The 19,950-nt window shown below is 34.0% G+C and overlaps 1 protein-coding gene across 1 annotated transcript in view; it reads left to right on the top strand.

Moving 5' to 3' along the window:
* The first annotated feature begins 4,167 nt into the window (after nucleotides 1-4,167).
* LOC115880511 (A disintegrin and metalloproteinase with thrombospondin motifs 7-like) overlaps nucleotides 4,168-19,950 on the top strand; it is a 94,869-nt gene continuing 79,086 nt past the window's right edge. The window contains exon 1 of the mRNA XM_030897731.1: nucleotides 4,168-4,271. Within this exon, the coding sequence (XP_030753591.1) occupies nucleotides 4,199-4,271 (73 nt within the window). The 5' untranslated portion in view covers nucleotides 4,168-4,198. The remainder of the gene's footprint in view (nucleotides 4,272-19,950) is intronic.

Raw genomic sequence — 19,950 nt, 5'->3', positions numbered from 1 at the left:
AAATTTTAAGGCTTCATTTTTCCAAGAGTATCAAAGTTTTTAATACTAAATATTTACTGGAGATTATTTATTGATCAGATATTGTGTTGCAATAATAAAAATTTTACTACCTTATACAGAGTGTCCAAAAATTTATATTAAATAATTACTAGCTTTAAACGGCAATAACTTGTTTAATTTAAATGGCACACCCCATATATTTTACATGAATCACATGCACAATGTAATTGTCTGTCAGATTGTATTATACCATTTTTTACCTATCTCTGCAAGTTATATCTTAATATCTGATCAATAAATTAACGTCAGTAAATATTTAGTATTAAAAACTTTCATACCCTTGGAGAAATGAAGCCTTAAAATTTTTACTGCAATTTCATAAAATTGAAAATATTTAAAAAACGGTAAGGTTTAAGTGTGATAAACCTTAATCAAATTTACCTTTATTTCAATCGTAGAATCCAAAAATAATATACAGGGTGTTCCATTTAAAAAAATACAACTATAATATTTTTTACTTATTTGGTACACTCTGTATCTTGTAAAAATATTTTTAAATTGTAGCTCTAATAGTCCTTCAACGAACCTAAAACTTACAATTTATAAAAATCTAATCGTTTAGCTACAATATTCCGTGTCGGATGTGGTGAACAACCCTGTATAAGGCAATTTTAACAGTTGTTATGGAAAAAATAATTATTCCTATTCGAATCCTGTAGTCTAAAGCTTGATTTTCATGCATCCGTTGTCCGACGATACGATGATACGATATTCATTTTATTGGTTGAATTTAACGGCTTCGATTGGTTAACCGTTTCTAACCAATCGAAGTGTTTAAATTCAAGCAATAAAATTAATATCGTATCAACGTGTCGTCGGATAACGGATGCATGAAAATTAAGCTTAAGAGCTAGCAACGTTTTCGAGAAAGTATTTTAAGACGGCTGGCTCATTGATATATCTTTTACTATGCTCTCTGGAACAGAATGCGGCCCGTCTGACTGCCGATACCCGTTGCGTTCACTACTGCGCATCGGAAGAAGATCCTATATTTTTTTTAAATCTATCTAGTCCTATCTAGAGGAATCTAGTCCTATAAATTCTAACATAATAATAAACACATAATTCGAACTATACAGAAATCTGGAAAAACACTAACAGCCTTGTCTTGCATCATGCCAAACATTGGGGGACCAAGATCCTCCAAAAGAAAAATATTAGGTAGCATAATACACTCTCAAATACTCTATGCGGCTCCATTCTGGCACACCATAACGAGTAATAAAAGCAGAACAAAAAAACTCGCGGGGATCCAAAGACTTACTTCCATCTGAATTGCAAGTGCCTACAGAACAATCTCTACAGAGGCAGTAGGCGTAATAGCAGGCGTCCCACCCATAGACCTATTAATAGAGGAAAGGAAGGAAATATATAATGGAGTACACAAGCAAATCGCAAGAGGGGACCTACTCGACAAGTGGCAGGAAAGATGGGTGAGAGGAACAAAAGGAAGATGGACATATAATTTGATTCCTGATATTAGGCAATGGATATCCAGGCCATGCGGAGAGACTGATTACTTTGTCACGAAAGGTCTATCGGGATATGGTTGCTTTATGAAGTATCTAACGGAAAGAAAGAAACGGGACTCAGATAGTCGCAACTACTGTGGAAATAGTGATGACGCAGAACATACACTGTTTAGATGTACGAGATGGGACTACATTCGTAATGATTATAAACTCTGCTACCGGCTCAGTTTTCAATGCGGAAAATATGATGAAATACCTCACTGGGACAGAGGAAATGTGGAAACTAACTGCAGGGATACTAAGACAAATATTAGAGGAAAAGGAAAATTATATAAGAAGACAGTAAACAGACACAACTATCATGGCGAAGTAATGCGGAAGCGGTTTCCACCATGATCAGCGTTAGGAAGTGTGTGGGTTTTTTAGCCGGTAAGAACTGGCAACTACCCGGCACTAAGGACAGTAGCTTTATTGTTATATGCAAGATTCTCTTCCCACAGAATAAAAAAAAGATGATGTCCCATCTGATTACATTCCTTGGGCCAGTGTTAAGAGCTCCAATAGCTACATGCTAAATAAGATTGAGGATAGGCAACACATGTGTTTTAGACCCTTTTGTTATTAGGAATTCCTTTTGAAATATATTCCACTGATAATATTATCTTTATGCTCTTATTGAGATAAATTCAATATTAATACCTTAATAGATCGATATACCGGCAACGCCGGTGACAAGCTCTCCGTGACGTATGACGGCAGACGTATAAATCACGGATTCGATGCGATGGAAGCGGACGCCGGCAGAAAAAAGACGTTCGTGGGACGACTGTCGTCCGGCTGAGTTATTTACCGAAGGACGGGCCGACCGGTAGAACGCATATTGGCCGAGCTGACCACGTCCTAAGAAGGAAGGACAGTAAATTATCGATGGGGGAATTGGACAGTTAAATGATAAAATTGTCAGTAGATTCAATAATATCCAAAGCTCATTTTTTTGATTTATCGTTTTTGCGGCTTCGTTTTTTTTTCTGTTACGATCTAAAGATAGAAACGGGATATTAAAAATATATCAGATGAGAGTTGGGACTGTGTCAAATATTTAACATGGGAATGGGATGTAAAATTATTTATAGGTTTAGTTTATTGTCGGGATTGGAGATATAAGAAGAGGGTCTGAAATAATAAAACAACCTTCGGTAAAAGGGTCATAGGTTCGTTTATTAATTTAACAAGTTAGAAAATATTTTTGGCTATAAAGGCAATTGTATGAACAGTCTTACGAAAGTCGGGATCAATTGAACGATATTTGATTGATATAAATTTCAGAACAGAGAACAGAAACTTATTTCTATTGTTTCAACCACGTTAAACTATTTTTCTTGTATTCACATAGAACGGCCGAATTTTGTGTATATTTCCATAATGTGACAAGGAAAATAATTTAGCCCATTAGATTGAATTATATATATATATATATATATATATATATATATATATATATATATATATATATATATATATATATATATATATATATATATATATGCTGCTGTAATATATATATATATATATATATATATATATATATATATATATATATATATATATATATATATATATCACGCAACGAGTGCTAACAAAATATATTACGTATAAATGAATGAATGAACCTAACCAACTGCCCAGTTTTAAAAACCGAATTACGCATTATACTTAACTTAAAACAATTAAATGAATTAGCGTAATTCAATTCGCTAAAGCTTTATTCCTTTGTAATATCAAATTAACCAGGTTGATTGTAATGATCGGTTGATGCAAAATATCCGTCAAATACAAGTTCATAATAGAGTAGAAATGTCAAATATTGAAGTTTCCCAAAGTTCAATATTCTTCGTATAGGATCTTTATATTTTGCTTGATTTGCCATTATAAAGGAGTTTAACGATTATTATATTCCAAAATATACCTATAAATGACCTGTTTAACTGGTGAGACAGTATTTTTGATATTGAATAACATATAATTGACAAACGAAACAGAAAAACTACCCTTTTGCGCTGGTTACTTTGGGGACAATGATGACAAATGTTATTCAGGAACCATGTTCCCAAACATTCAAAATTTCAGGTAAAAGTAACGGAAATAAGTAATTCCGTAAGTTTACATATTCCTTAAGAAACTGTTTGATTTATTTTCTAATGGCAGTGTTGTTGTCGGAGTCTGTGATCGTTTCCTGCAACAATCCCTGTTCTCTCAATATAACAGTACATAAATGGCGACGTTAGTTTGGACTGCCTTGGTCTGGGGTTGCAGCAAGAACCGAGCAGCTCTTGTTCGATTTCCCACATATTTATTAAAATGGAACTGCCTGGTTATTGCCATCTCTTGAATTAGTGTCTGTATACGGCATAGTTTGTACAACGGCTTACTGTACAATGATTCAAAAACTAACTGAAAATGGCAGCTCAGCGCGAGCCAAGTGCTGGTATATCAGTGAAACTATCGCCAGCTACTGACTACGTATAAATCTGCCATTTGGATTTGTTCTATGGATATGTTGAACATTGAATATTTGTATAACCAAACTAGTGACATGTAAGATTTTGTTATGACGTATGACATTGTCACTTTTTAGTGTAAATAATCAATGATAATATAGTCTAATAATGTTTCAGTTAATAGTGTGTTTGGTTAGTGTTTTTACCTTATCAGCCAGTCGAGAACGTCTAGTTATGCATGGTAAGTAAATTATATTATAGACAAATAATGTTTATTATATTAGCTTTCCTTAATTTTAAAATAATTCCTTTAATAGTACTTTTTGTAAAAATTTGTTTATTACCATCAGGAGAATGTTCATTCCTATTACTAATAATAAGAATGTAGCTATACATAGATATAAAAAGAATAAGGGATAATAATAGAGGATTAATGAGTTTAAAAAAAATCTTAGTGGAAATCAATTAGAGAGCTACATGATAATATGTGAAATGTTGTAGGTGATATTTCAGAAAGTGATGAGCAAATGCACGACCAAGACCAAAACTCGCTAGATCTTGGTCTTGAAGGGTCCAGTCTTGGTCTTGCTGAAATACTCTTGCAGTCAGTCTTGCACTTTTTAATGGATTATTATTTACTAAAGGCACTTCCTACATAGAAGATCTTTAAATAAATAGTATTTTAAGTCATTGAATGGCAAATGAAACTTTTTTAAGAAAAAATCAATTTTTGTCCGATGAAAATTTGTATTTCTCAATATACAGGGTGGTCCGAATTTAAATCGAGAAATATCGTCAATATATTTTGCAGATAAAATAAGTAAACAAATTTCTGTAAATCTGTGTCTTAAAATGCTTCGTTCAGAGATACAGTGTGTAGGAGAAAGAAGATTCATTTTATTTCTTTTTTTATAATTCCTGAACTAACGTCGATATTTAGATCAAAATTGATGTCTGGGTTCTGTTGAACCTTGGACACAAAAAATCCAAATTTATTACTTCAGTCTAAGAACCATCTAGTCTACATGTTTATTTTTTACTTTTGCCAATAGGCCCTTTTTTGCGTAGAAAACGCCGAAAATGTATATTTTTTTCTGGGTAGCGTATTACAGGCACGGACGAAAAGTTATTACTCTTCAAAACAGTTAAAAAACATGGTGGTCGCGCCAGCAAAATCAAATTTCTCATGTAAAAAAAATCCAGAATCCAATTTTTATCGACATATCGACGTCAATTAGATGAATTATCAGAAATTATGTGGAAAAAATAAAAATGAAACTTATGCACCCTGTATCTCTGAAACGAAACATTTTAGGACATACATTTATACGAACTTTTTTACTTATTTTTATTTGCAGAATGCGTTGGTTTGGTTGTTTTTCAAGTTTCCCAATTACAATTCGAACATATGTATGTATCAGCATTATTTTTTTTGCTAAAGTCACGAAAATGCTACTTGCAATAAACTGAAACAATAATTTTGAACCAAGTGTTCTTCTTGAGGTGCCTCTCATCCATGACATCTGTCTTGTGCCTGTATCTGGCTTCCCTTCAGTTTTACCTTTGATAATAATGTGTAATATATTGTATTTGGTGTTCCTGAGAATATGACCAAAGTATGCTGATTTTCTTTTCTTTATTATATGTTGAAGCTCTTTCTGTTGGTTGTAATGTATATATACGGAGTCATTTAACATGTGCTCCGTCCATAATATCTTCAGCATCCGACGAAATATCCACATTTCAAAGACTTCGATCTTTCTCATTGTAGTCACTTTCAGGGTTCAGGATTCCATTCCATATGAGGGCACAGAATAAATGTAGCACTTGTCCATACGATATCGGATGTTCAATGTTAGGTCTAGGATGATTTAATTTTAAGGAATGCGCTTCGAGAATTTTTTCTGAACCAATAAGTAACTTTTTCATCATAAAATAATAATTTCAATATTGTAAAATAGAAAGATAAGAAGCGATGGCTTACATAACCGAAACCCATTGAATAGATATCCTAATAAACACAATAGACAAGGACAGATGAAAATCCACAATGAAGTTATTCATATGCAGAGAAAAATATTCAGATTTTCCACCTTTATCACAGAATACGCTGAATTATGTTAAAACATATTAAACTCGATGTTACGCTTCATCCGTATTAATTGCAGATTGTACTGTAACGAATTGAAGATGATCGCGATACCAAACCAAATATTCAAAGTCAAATATCCATCAATCGTAATCTAAATGGCGAGACGTACTTGCGGCTTTTAGAGAAGCTTATTCCAAATAATTTATAGACTAATACTGTATACCAACATTGCAGGAATTATAAAGAAATAATATATTCCAAATTTTTATACAATGTCAGGTTTAGTCTGAGATAATTTTACGTACTCCTATTAAAAAAATCTGTTGACAGTGTGTGTCAACCAGTTTTAGAACAATACAAATATACTTTTATATTTCTACATTTCGTTTCAGACATCGAATATTACGTATTTAAACAAAGTTGAATAGATGTAATCAATCTGTGTTTGTTCTATCGATCACTTTTGTTGATATCTCCAGGAAAAAAATGGGGAAAAGAATGAAGGAAATAGGATGAACCGAGAATATTTTCCTTACAAATAACTTTTGTGCCCGGTCAGATCGAGACATAAAGCATCAAACTTTTCTCCATTATTTTTATACGCCCTTAGGGTGCTCGGCAAATTTTTTCCTTCACTTCTTCCGTGTTTCGCTATCATGTCGTCGGACGTAGGGTGGGATTTCTATCCAATTATTTCTACGGTAAAACCGTATTAGTCGGTTTCCAATAATAAACGTGCAGCATTTTCCGCATTTCTTTTTATATTTTCAACTATTGGAATTATTTATGAGTTTTTTTTGGATTTTGCGAAAAACCTTACTTAAACAACCTTATTGTAAAAGAGTATAGTCCTAAGTAAATCGTGGAATAATATTAACGTGGGTCAAATATGTCAATAAACATTAATGTCAAATTTATTGATTTAGAGATAGATAGTGTTTGTTGAATTCGGGCATGATTAGACGGCATATGAGACCGTATACCATATGTTACATCGTCGACCTAAACATAGGAAATCCCATGCAAATTTTAAAAATGATGATGAAGTTTTCTCCATTTTATTTTGGTTTAGTTTGGTTTATATATAAAAATTTAAAAAGTCGTTTTTACTCCGAGTAGAACATGCTACTTTTTTTTAAACGTTCACAAATAATTAAAAAAAATTGCAAACTCTGAAAATTAGTATGCCTAAGCACAAAATTACAAAATAGCTATTTATGTAACATGGTGAGAAATGAATGTGCTTTAAGCACGGGACGCAAAATTGTCCAAAGAGGCGAAAGCCGAGTTGGACAATGCGTCGAGTGCTTAAAACACTCTTTTCGCAACGAATATCAAAAGAAAAGCGGATAATTTGAGATTTTCATGCTATTATTATTATTTATTTTTAAACCTTTTTTAAAATGTTCTGGTAATCGGTTTCTAAGGCATTGTTTATGCTTTGTTTAATGTTGTTTAATGACTAAGTTCTGCCAGGTTCAAACGTCGCCGTATTTCCTACAAAGTTTTGTGAAATAATGAGTGATAATGACGAGTCTTTTTATATTCAACCAGCCGCTGAAACTGCGCTATCCACGTTAGTGCCCAAGAAGTCGAAAAATGAGTCTCTTATACGAGACCACCTACAACAACTTTGAAACCTGGGTCAAAGAAAAACATGTTGAGGATCACAGAAAAGGTATTGCTAGCCTTTTTCCTGAAGTTACCCACTACCTTAAAGCCGTCAACTCTGTGGAGTAAATATTCGATGCTCCGTACCATGATTTACCTGAACAGAAACGTAGATATTAGCAAATTCACAAACCTTATTGCATTTTTAAAAAGAAAAGCTTCCGAATATCAGGCAAAGAAATCGAAAGTATTTACAAAACTGGAAATAGAACGCTTTATGAAAGAAGCCGATGGCAAAGAATTCCTGTTAGCTAAAGTTGTCTTAATCATTGGAGTATTTGGAGCATGTAGGAGGGAAGAAATCACGTTTTTGACCGTAGATTACTTATTGAATTAATTATTTCATTAAAGATTGTCAGTCATTTATTAGTGTAAGATTCCGAAAACAAAAACTCATTTTCCAAAAGTGTTTACGATTACTGAGGGACCAATAGATGGTATCAATTTCTTACATGCATTTCGTAAGTACGCAAAACTTCGACCACTCAATGTGACATATCAGCGATTTTTCTTGACGTATAGAAAAAATCAATGCTGTGCCCTGCCAGTTCGAATCAATACAATTGGGGGTATTCCAAAAAAGATAGCGGAATTTCTTGGACTCTCCAACGTCATTGAATACACTGATCATTGTTTCCGGCGCAGCTCTCCAACAATGCTGGCAGATTCAGGAGGACATAACAGTTTTAAAGCGACATGGAGGTTGGCGATCAAGCTCGGTTGCTGAAAGTTACATTGAAAATTCAATTGAACAGAAAATCGAAATAGCAAAAGGAATCATGGGACAGAAAGATACGCCAAATAAGAAATTAAAAGCAGTTCACGTAGAAGCAGAAGCTACCAGTATTGCCAGTACAAGAAATTTACTTATTCCGACTCCTACAACTTGCGTTTCTCTTATAGACGAAAAGTTGGATGCCTCTTGTATTCACTTTAATAATTTAAATAATTGTACCTTTAAGATTTATAATAAATAAATATTTTCATTGTTTCTAACGTTTTATTTTTTACTTTTAGGCACTAGTGCCTAAACAAGTGTCTCTTTTAGCTACTAGTGCCTAAAAGAATGTAATTTCGAATCTCAAATAAATATCAAAAACTGTCAATTTCGAAACGCTTTCACAAAAATATATTATTAAACTGACATGAAGTGTCAAATTCCAGAGCGTAACCATAGTTTCTCGATATACAATTACCTACAAGGTATTATTTTTAAATGTTTTCGTATTATTTGTAACGTTTGAAAATGTTTAAAAAATTGTTTGAAAAAAATATAATGTTCTATTCGGAGTAAAAATGACTTTTTGTGGCTCCCTGTATGCCAGTCAAACGAATAGCCTCGCCACAAAAAAAATGTAATTTTTACTCCTAATAAAACAATATACTATTTGGCAACGTTAACGTCAATTTGACACTAAAAATTGACTTTGAAGGTGGCATGTTTGGTATGTTTGTTTGACCAGGGCCGGATTAAGTTTTCGACTAAATTATTTTTTTTGTATCTCTCATTTGTATCAGTATGTATCTCTCAGTATATCTCTTTGTATCAGTATGTATCATTTGTATCTCTCAGTATTTCTTTTTGTATCACTCAAGAACGAATTCGTATAAACCATATAATTTGAACAATTTGCTTCATTTTAAGGAGTTCTTTAAAAAGTTTGAAATATATTTTTCTGTAAAATGAAATGGGCAAAACTTATTCGTCATTTTTAAAATTTACACGGGATTTCCTATGTCCAGGTCGGCGATGCAACATACTGTATATTAGATAAAAAAAGGAATAACTAATTAAAAACGATTGAATTATGGCGGTTGTAAAATTTTCGTTAATTTATTGTAATTTGTAACAATAAATTTTTATTTATCTTGTTATAAAAATCAGTAGAATAACAAGAAGTTGTAAAAGTAATTAAAACTATTCTAGTAATTTTTAATTATAAAATACATCTCAGAAATAAGTCTGACCTCTCTGGTTAAAATAAACATATTTTTTCTGTACCATTTTTAAAACAAATTGACAATAACCAATGACATTTAAAATTCAAAAAATGGCAACTACCATGTAAATATCCGGATCTCAGTTTGCTCGATGTTGCCCATATCGACAAGAAAGTAAGTAAATGTTTGACTAAAAAACTTTAATATTCCCCATCACACACCACCTAAAGGCAGAGGTCCATTTTTATAAGAGCCATATATGACAGTATCACCACTACACTGGCTATTATACCACAAAATAATTTAAAAGAAAAAGATTACCTAGCACTAAAATAAGTTGTAGAATGTAGAATAAGTGGGAGGGGATCAATCACCGCGACCTTCCAGAACTATTCTGATCCCCTTTTTTGAGTTATAACTCATCATACAGTCTCAGTGTTTTGACAAAATCCAGTATCTGGGACGGTTTTACAGAGGGTAGTTCTTTATCTCCAATATCTATCAAAGTTTATGGCACGAATGGTTGTCGTCTCAGCACACTCAGTGACGAGATTTTCCCAACAGAATCTGCATTCGGCGTTTTTTCTTAGCTTCAAACTGCTCAGGTGTTCATTGAGGAGACAGTGTCCTGTTAAAAAATTCGTGACAATCCAAAGATTGTTCTTAGGTAAATGAAGGTAAATCTTTGATTTTTCTTGGTCGTAAGTCTCCAGAAACTTCTTTTTTCGGTTGTTTCAGTGTCGCGCAATTGGTTTTGGCGAGGTTGACTCCTCTTGGTCCGGGCGGTTGAGCCAAAACCACCTCCCACACCGTCCTGGTATGATCGACAATCCTGTCGATCATACCGTTATATCATCCGGCATCGTTATATCTCATTGTCTTATTGCAGTTCCCTGCCAACGACACTACAGCAAAACTAGAGCCAGAGACGAGACAATGATCCTTGTTCAGTTAAAGCAAAAATAGCCCATGTTCAATTAAAGCAAAAATAGCCGATACAACTTATAGAATTAAAACCATCTCTGTTCGTGTAACTGTCAACAAACAGTAATAATATGTCTTTTCAATGATAGCTACATTACAAAATTAAAAAAAACATTTTAAACAAAATTATTAAACAGTTTCATATGTATTTTGACGAGGACCAAAAGCCAAGGCATGTTTTAGTGCCCAAATATTTATTAATTGTTATAGTCTCCTTCAAAAGCGAATATGTTTAACAGAAAAAGAAACTACTGAGTACTTGTACTAATACTTTGTACTACTTCACTACCTCGTAAACTACTAGGTAGTGAATCAACAAACACACTATTAAGAAAGGATGCACTTTGGCTATAAAGTGCTTCTTAACCTTCTTAAGCTATTCCACAGTGTGTTTCAAATTTTTGTCACAATAACGACGTTTTGAAAATTGAAAAAATAATTTCAATACACCTTATGTCTTGGTAGAAATTGAATAAAGAAGTCTATAATACCTAAGCTCTATAGTTTATTAATAAACACAAAAATATTAATTAAGCATATATTTTAGCAACTTCGTAATAAACAAGCAAATAACGAACTAAAAGGCAAACACTAAACAATATGGCCGGAGTGTAAAATATCAAATATCGTCTTTTACGACCACTTATTAGCCGTTCGATTCTGCTAATAAAGTAGATATCAAATTTCCGGTCGAAGAGGCGAGCTTCGAGGATTCGCTGGCAGTACGGATCCGATGTCTTCATTTTTTAGGTTTCGTAGTTACCTTCGCTACTTTATATTAATAATCTTTTTTCTTAAGATAATCATAAGTCTTTTATAGTAAATAGCGGGTAGGTCTATTATAGGCATACAGAAAAATAGGATAAAATATTTTAAAGTAAGGTATCCGTTTTACTAACTGGTAAGGCTTATTCGTTTAGCCAAATAATTTAGTAGGAATGTATACAGTATACAGGATGCTACAAATTCGAGGTACAAGCATTGACATCTCGGTAACCGTAATAGATCATGGTTAAATTGGGGCAAAGTTGCACATTGGGATGTTCACCAAGATGCTATCACAAAAGTTTGAAAATTTTCAAGGATTGCTGAGTTTTTTGGAAAAAAAACTATTTTTTTGAAAATCAATTTTATTTTTTCCCGTGGTTACATTTTAGAAAATCAAGAAACTAATTACACATTCTCATAGCCACTTTATCAGAGCTATCTGATAGATTTTTTATATTTTCAAATTAGCTGATAATTTGTGAGATACTATGTCAACTTCATTTTTTTAAATACGGACCTGCATTTTTTATTTCGGGCATTGAAAGAATTTGGTCTCTTGAGTACAATGATATGCTACGCTTAATATTTTTTTTTTGTTTCGGGCGTTTAAACACAATTTATTTAAACTAATTTCAAGTCCGGCTGTGTTCTTTTTTTAAATATTTAATCTATTCATTGTTACAATATTGCTGAGCATTAAAACTTAACTATGACGTGAGCAGCCTGTATACTCATCATTCTCATTTCGAATTTTGGTGATCCATCACATATTTAGTTAATCTCTTTGTAATTGGACCCATTGTTGTATATTGTTGGCTATGCGGGCCCAAGTTATCTCTGCTAATTTCCTAAAACATGGTTCCTTTTTAGGTTTGGTTTTCTTCTAGGTCTCTTATTACTAGATATATCATCATCATCATCACTCTCAGCTTATTCAACCATTTCCAATTATCGTGTAGCCTCTCTCCCATATTTAGATAATCTTTTTGTAGTTGGGCCCATTGTTGTCTATTGTTGGCTATGCGGGCCCAAGTTATCCCTGCTACTTTCCTAATATCATGGCCCATCTCGGGTTTGGTCTTTCTCTAGGTCTCGTAATTACTTGTGGGTACCATGCTGTCATTTTTGTAGTCCATCTGTTGTTCGTCTTTCTTGCCAGGTGTCCTGTTCATTGCCACTTGGGAGGGATTTGATTATGGGGATGACATCTATTACCTAGGTCTTTTGTCGTATCCACTCTATTCTTTTACGGTCTTTCTCGATTATTCCCAGCATAATTTGTTCAATTGAGCGTTGTGCGACCTGAAGTTTCCTTATAATGTCCGTTTTAGAAGTCCAGGTTTCTCATGCATTGGTCATGACTGGTAGTACACATTACACATTGGTCAAATGTTTTTTTCTTTACATAGAGTCGCATTCTAGATTTGAATATGATTGAGTTTCTTCCGTTAGTACTCCATGCTAACTTAATTCTTCGGTTGATTTCTGGTAGTAGAGATCTCGAGCTCTGTATTAGTATACCGTGCTGGCAACTGTTACTTTTGGGTCGGCATTTACATGTGTGGAAGTAAATCGCATAGGGATCTTATTAGGTCGGAGTGAGAGAAATGCGAGCGACCGACACGACGCGCGACGATGTGCTGTTGCGGCGTTGCCGATACGCCTTTCCCTATCAAGTAAAGTAAAATCACGATCGCTTATTTTTAAAAGATTATTTTTTCAAGAGATAACTAGATAAAATCATTAGACATGTTTCTGAGCATCTGAAATGGAATTATAAGGATATCGTTACGGTGTCATTTTTTTATAACGAGAAAACGTCAGTAATCGCGATAATTTAAAAACTCAACTTTTTAACACATAACAAGTCATAACTCAAGAACCACTTTAGATATAATTTTTATTTTCAAGATCGGATATTTTACAATACGTTTACATAAGGAAAATTCGATAAGGTTGTTTTTTCCATTAAAAAATTGTAAACAATCCAGCCATTTATTTTAGAGCATAGAAATTTTCAGCAATCGTGTAATTTTTTTTATTAATAAAGATTTTCAGATACTGTCTACAAAGAAAATACAGCAGAAATATTAACAAAGTTCTTGAAAAAACTACAACCTATTATTTCTAATAGATTTCGAGATATCGATTTTTGAATTCAGAGTTCTAATAGCGCGACCACTATCGAACACCCACTCAATTCCACTTATTTTTACCAAAAATGCAAGTGTTTCTAGCTTGCACTTAAAAAAATTCAAGCTATAGGGAAAATTACAACGACTCGTTAATAAATAAACAAATTAAGTATCACGAGACGCAATTAAATCGTGAAGCTGACGTACATTTTTCCCTAGAACTTTAAGTACTGACAGAGGTATTGATTGAGTCAACCGGCCAACTGCGACAAATCTGCTATATCTCCTTCCACGTCTCTTAGCGATATGCACAGTTTCTCGATTTGTTTCATACGTTTGACAACGTGTTTACTGTCCTCTCTTTTTTCAGTACATTATAAACGTACTGTACTCTTCTTACATACGGAAATCTCGACCCAAGACTAACCTTTGCCAGCCCTTAGTATATGTATTATATTGTATTCTTTTACAATTTCCAGTTTTGTGTTATTTATGTGGCGCCCACGCCGTTGCCGCCTCCAACGGTGTCAGGCCCGGAGATTCGACGGCGCAAAAAACTACTCCAGCATCGAGAAGTTTTCTCTTGCCGGTCAGGAAGGCCAAGTTCAGAGAGAAAAGAAGAATCGAGTGACAGTCCGCGCTGTCATCCGTCAACGAAGAGAGTCAAAAAGATGACCGCCAGCTAGTCAGATGTGCTCCATCGTCTCTGTTAAATTTCAGTCCAATTTATATTAATGTTAAATAAAAAGTTGTTAGAACACGCGCCGCATTTCAATACGACCACGGTCACATCCCTAAATTTATTAGAATGTTTTTTCTCTCTATACTAGTTCGTTGTAAATTACATTAGTTTTTGCTAAATTAATTTTGAAACCTACTTTATTGCTGGCTGTATTTAGTTCGTTAATTTGTGTTTGTAGTTATTCAAGACCTACTGGGTTATTTGAAAAAATGAATATAGTCCTCAGTAAATTGTGGTAAGTATATTGTAATGTATTGTGAAACCGTCAGCATGGCTCAAAACAGAGCGGACTGGCACAATACGATAAAAACCGCTACAGGAACATCATAGTCACTAATCCCTCTTCAGGGAAACGGACCAAAGAGAGTGTTTGTTGATTTCGGTCGCATACCGGATTAGGCGTAATATGAGACCGTATATATTATATTAAAAAAACTAATAACTAATTAAATATGATTGAATTACGGCGGCTGTAAAATGTTCGTTAATTTATTGTAATTATTAGCAATAAATTTGTGTTTATCTTGTCATAAAAATCAGTAGGAGAATAATATGGACTTAAAATAGTTAATAAAAACTATTCTAGTAATTTTTAAATGTATAGAAGAATACAAGGCATTTAAATTTTTTGAATACTAAATCGTCAGAACTTTTTATTTTAGTGCGTCTTAAAAGTGGCTCAACTTTTTTAATTTTTTCAGATAAAAAAACGACATTTGGCTTGATAGTATATGACATTAATTAGGGTTGATCGACGTATTCAATTGTTTTTGTTCACTTTCTGTTTCACCGAAAATGACTATAACTTTTGATTTTTAAATGGCACCCTCGCCTCGGTATATTTCTACTTTATTCGATAGAAAGTGACACTCTCATGACATATCATATGTCAAAGTTTGACATTTTCGCATATAGGTATTTGAAATTGTAACTTGCGGTTCATAACAACAATTTGACTTGAAATATCAAATGTGTGGTACAAAATTATTAGTAAAAATCCTTTTTTCAAATATGCTTATGAGCAACCCTTATTCCGTTTGAAAAAACTGAGATATGATTAAAAATACGATTTGGGCATCTTTTAGCCGACCAGGACAAGATACGAAAAACATTAGACGATCAAATCTATTTTTCCAAGACTCCTTGATTAAAAATGAGTGTTTTTAATAAGCCATGGCACTCTAGATTGAAATTTAAAATACTATTTTTTAAGTGAAAATGTCAAAATTGACATATGATAAGTCATTATATTCAGAGTGTCATTTTCTATCGAATAAAGTAGAAATATACCGATGATGCCAAAAATCAAGTTTTAGTAATTTCCGGTAAAACAGGAAGTGCCCAAAAAAAATTGAAGACGTCAATCATTCTTAATTTAAGTCATATAGTAACAATGCAAACCTCGTTTTTCAGCTGAAAAAATAAAAAGTTATCGGGGTGAGCCACTTTCGAGACGCACTCGGTATATATTTCTGTCTATTTATTAATTCAAGTTGAAGGAAAGTATGCAATCTAATATTTATACCGTTGTATTCCGAATTCATTTCTTAGAAAAGCGAGGAGATTTCGCCACTGAAACAAAAAGATAAAGAATAAAAATATATATTTTATAAAATATCACTGCCTAGAATCCAAACGGAAACCAGCTTGTCAATGGCATTTTACCTCGTAAGAAAAATTTGCCTAACAAACCAATACAAGATCGATGTCTTTATTTTTAGGTTTCGTAGTTACCTCTGCTACTTTATTTTAATAATCATAGTCAACAGTGGGTGGGTACATTATAGGCATTAGGAAAATAAGGTAAAATATTTTAAGACAATGTGCTAAGGCTAATCTGGACGGGACCTACTTAGTTTATGCGGAATCCGAACAGCGATCCAATGGCCATGTCATTGTCAATAGTCTTCCGACTTAGGTAATGATAAAGCAAACGATCTTGCTAAACAAGCAACTGACACCCCACTAACTGGACCAGAACTATCCTGCTTTCCAAGTGGAAACCAACTTATATCGGAACTGAAGAACCTGTCAGACTCCATTCGTAACCTGGAATGGGAATCCTCTAACGGTCTAAGACACCCAAAGAAATTTCTCAGGGCTTACGACGACCGAGAAATATTAAAGATTTTCCTTGATTTAAGTGAGAACAATTTCTGGATTGACACAGGGTTTTTAACAGGACAGTGTCCCTTCAATGAACACCTCAGGAACAACGGCGAATGCAAATTCTGTTGAGAACCAAAACACCTCATCACTGAGTGCGCTGAGACGACATTCGTGCCATAAACATTGGTACCACTGATATCTGGGATGGAAAACTAACCCCCGTAAAACCGTCTCCAATAATGGCTTTTATTAAAGCCCTGAGACTATATGTTGAGATATGATTCAAGAGTTGAGGACACAATAGATCTATAAGGTCGCGGTGATTAACTTTCCCCTTCTCTATACTTTATATTAACAGTCATAGTAAACAGTGGGGTATGGGCATAAAAAGAAACACAAAAATGGTCATAAAAAGAAATTCGTATATGACAAAAAGAAAAAAAATGCAAGCGAACATTTAACCAATTTATAATCTATTGATTCTGGAGTTGCCAACAGGAAATCTTCTGGTCTGCTATTATAAGCCGTTTCAGGGCATTCCTCGAAGATATGTTTGACGGTTTGATTTTTGCCGCACTCGCAGGAGGGGCTTGGATTCTTGCGTTCTAATTCTGTTTAGCATGCACCAGGTTTTCCTTGGTAAGTTGAGACCTGGCGGTGAGTTGGTGATGCATGGCATATTACTATTTTGTTTCGACGTCCATTCCTGATACCAAGCGTCGGTGATGCTCCATTCGTCTTCAATTGCATTTAGTGCGGTCTTGGTGTGTGGTTTTCTGGATCGGAGGCGGTTGTGGTTAGCATCCTCGATGTCTGTATGGATCGGTAGTTCTCTGTTGTCCAATATCTTGTTAAACTATCTGTACAGAACATTTATGCGGCGCAAACTTGATGTGACAGAGTACTGGAAGCCATTCTGTGGGTGTGGATTTAATAACACCAGCTATCATTCTCATTGTATTATTGAGCTGTGAGTCTATTTTGTGGACATGTGGGCTATTGAGCCACACACACAGTATTCGGCAGCTGAGTAGACGAAACCCAAAGCTGACGAGTGTAAAGTAGAAGCTGAAGCACCCAAGATGTTCCCCACAATTTTTGTATTATATTGTTTCTTGTTTTCATGTTCTGTGCTCTTTTTGATAAGTGCTTTTTAAACGAAAGTGTTCTATCGAGTGTACCTAACTTAACACCTAGGTACTTTGGGTTTTTATTTTGTTTGAGAATAGTGTTTTTAAACTGGACACTGAGTTCTCTATTTGCGAGTTTGTTATTCATGTGAAAACAGGATACATCTGTTGTTGCTAGCGTTTGATTGGAGGAAATCAGCCGTTAAAAGTTCCTCTGCTTCTTCGAATAAGTCGCATCTTATATTAAGTCCCCAATCGTCGGCATACCCATGTTTTCTTGACCTAGTTTCGGGTATATCTGAGATGTATAAGCTGAACAAATTAGGTACTAATACAAACAAATGCTTGAAAAAAGTTAAATTCGGAGCTTGTGTCATTAGAATTTGTATGATGTTTAAAATCCACGTAAAGATTCAAGAAGATGATGATGGCATTCCTGCAGTATTTTTTGCTCAAGATCAAGAAGTAACTTCCTGCGAAAACTAGAAAACATTACGAAAAAGTATTTAATCCCCTAAAGTCACTATAAACGCTTCATATGAGGGGTTAAAATTTCATTAGCAAATGATCTTGGATAAAAATATTTAATATATTAAAAAAAATAATACTTTGCTAAATATACCAGATATTGTGTAATAAAATCAGCATATTTCACATTCGAATGATTCGATTAACAGCTGCAATTACCAGTTGAGTTTTTATTATTTACAGCGTCGTTTTCACACCGACCAATGCAAAATGGCCACCGATCCGCCGACAATAATTCCCATAAATTATACCGCGCAATCGTTTAATCCAAGCAAATAACTAATTAATTTGTTTGTTTGAGGTAGTAAATTAAATCTGAAAGAAGGAAATGGCGGTGGAATGAGTGGAGGGCGTGTTACTACGATCTTTATTGGTCCATTAAAAGCGTTCGTTCTACGATTCTATGGCTTTTGTCGCCTATCGAATGGGAAGAAAACGTGCGCAGATAGGAAAATAATTAGTTGCCGTTTCAAGGAAAACGTTCGCTCATTACGGCGGATTACAGGGTGGTCCGTCACACCAGTTTATACGCTCCTTTTTACCTTCTTTTATATGCCGTTAACGGCACGGCTAATTGGGACGCTTTTATGTAAACACGATATAATCGAAAAGTTTAATGATCAATCATAAGTTATCAGACGGTATGAATAACATGTTTTTGTTATTTTATGTATTTGGTTGAATATAATTCTGCTTCTAACAGGTTTTTGCTAGACGAAGTACGAATGTGAGTATCAGAGAATCCGAAAGACATAGTAAAGGCGGATTTTCACTAAACGGACTCAATTACAACTAGCTTTGTTTACGAAAATAAAAATATGAATATATTCAGTGATGTATGGTGGATAAGTATCCAACGGGTAGGTAAATACAATTTGGGTAAGGTGTATACCCATTAATACAGTAGATATAGTCCTGGTATATTTCCGGTAATATACCAGATATTTACTATGCGGTCGTCGGAAAATTCCCTTGTAAATTTAGGGTATTTAGGGTATCTTTCATTGAATTTGTAGTTTTGTGTACTCTTCTGTGCAGTTTTTGGCTAAGTGGTGGTTTTCTGACCATTTATTCTTAGACGGTTCTTAGTGTGGAATTTGACAACAAATTATTGTTAAAATTTGTTAGAGTCTCTTAAATTAACGAAGTTAATATACTTATATATAGTATATAGCGGATATAACGGTATTTACCCAAATTCGATATACCGGGTGTTTTCTTCTTCTTTCAGTGCCTATCCTCTATTGATGTTAGCTATCATGTTGGTCCATATAACCTTATTGACAGCCGCCGTGAATAAATGTACGGTCTTCATTCCCGTCCACTGTCTAATATTTTTCAGCCATGATGTTCGTGGGCCTCTCTGACCTCTTCTACTATCTATTTTACCCTGCATTATTAGTTGGAAAAGTTGGTATTTATCATTACGCATCACATGCCCAAGGTATGACATTTTTTTGGGTGTTTTCCCATCACTGAATATGTAACAACGACGTCACCAATAAATACATTTCCCCTAAAAGGATTAAATTGCTCACTGGACATGGTCTAAAATATCTGAATTTATTCACCTCCTTTTGTTTCTTCGCATGCACCTCTTTTTGTTTCTTTTATGGTTTAAGTTGTGCATTTAGAGACATCTAGTTAGAGACATCTGGTATCTCTAATATAAATACGACTCACCTCATTCTTACCTGGAATATGCACCTTTTCTCTTATTTCGGGTCTTGCTTTTATTAGGATGCTTCGCTTAGAGTAGTTATCACTGTAAAAAAAAATGAGTGAAATTTCACTCAGATTTCACTCAATACTTTCTCAAT

The sequence above is a fragment of the Sitophilus oryzae genome, unplaced genomic scaffold (assembly GCF_002938485.1).
Source record: "Sitophilus oryzae breed Bouriz unplaced genomic scaffold, Soryzae_2.0 scaffold_1625_pilon_pilon, whole genome shotgun sequence".
In the NCBI taxonomy this organism is placed as follows: domain Eukaryota; kingdom Metazoa; phylum Arthropoda; class Insecta; order Coleoptera; family Curculionidae; genus Sitophilus; species Sitophilus oryzae.
Note: the sequence above shows the minus strand (reverse complement) of the source record. Positions and strands in the feature narration are given on the sequence as shown.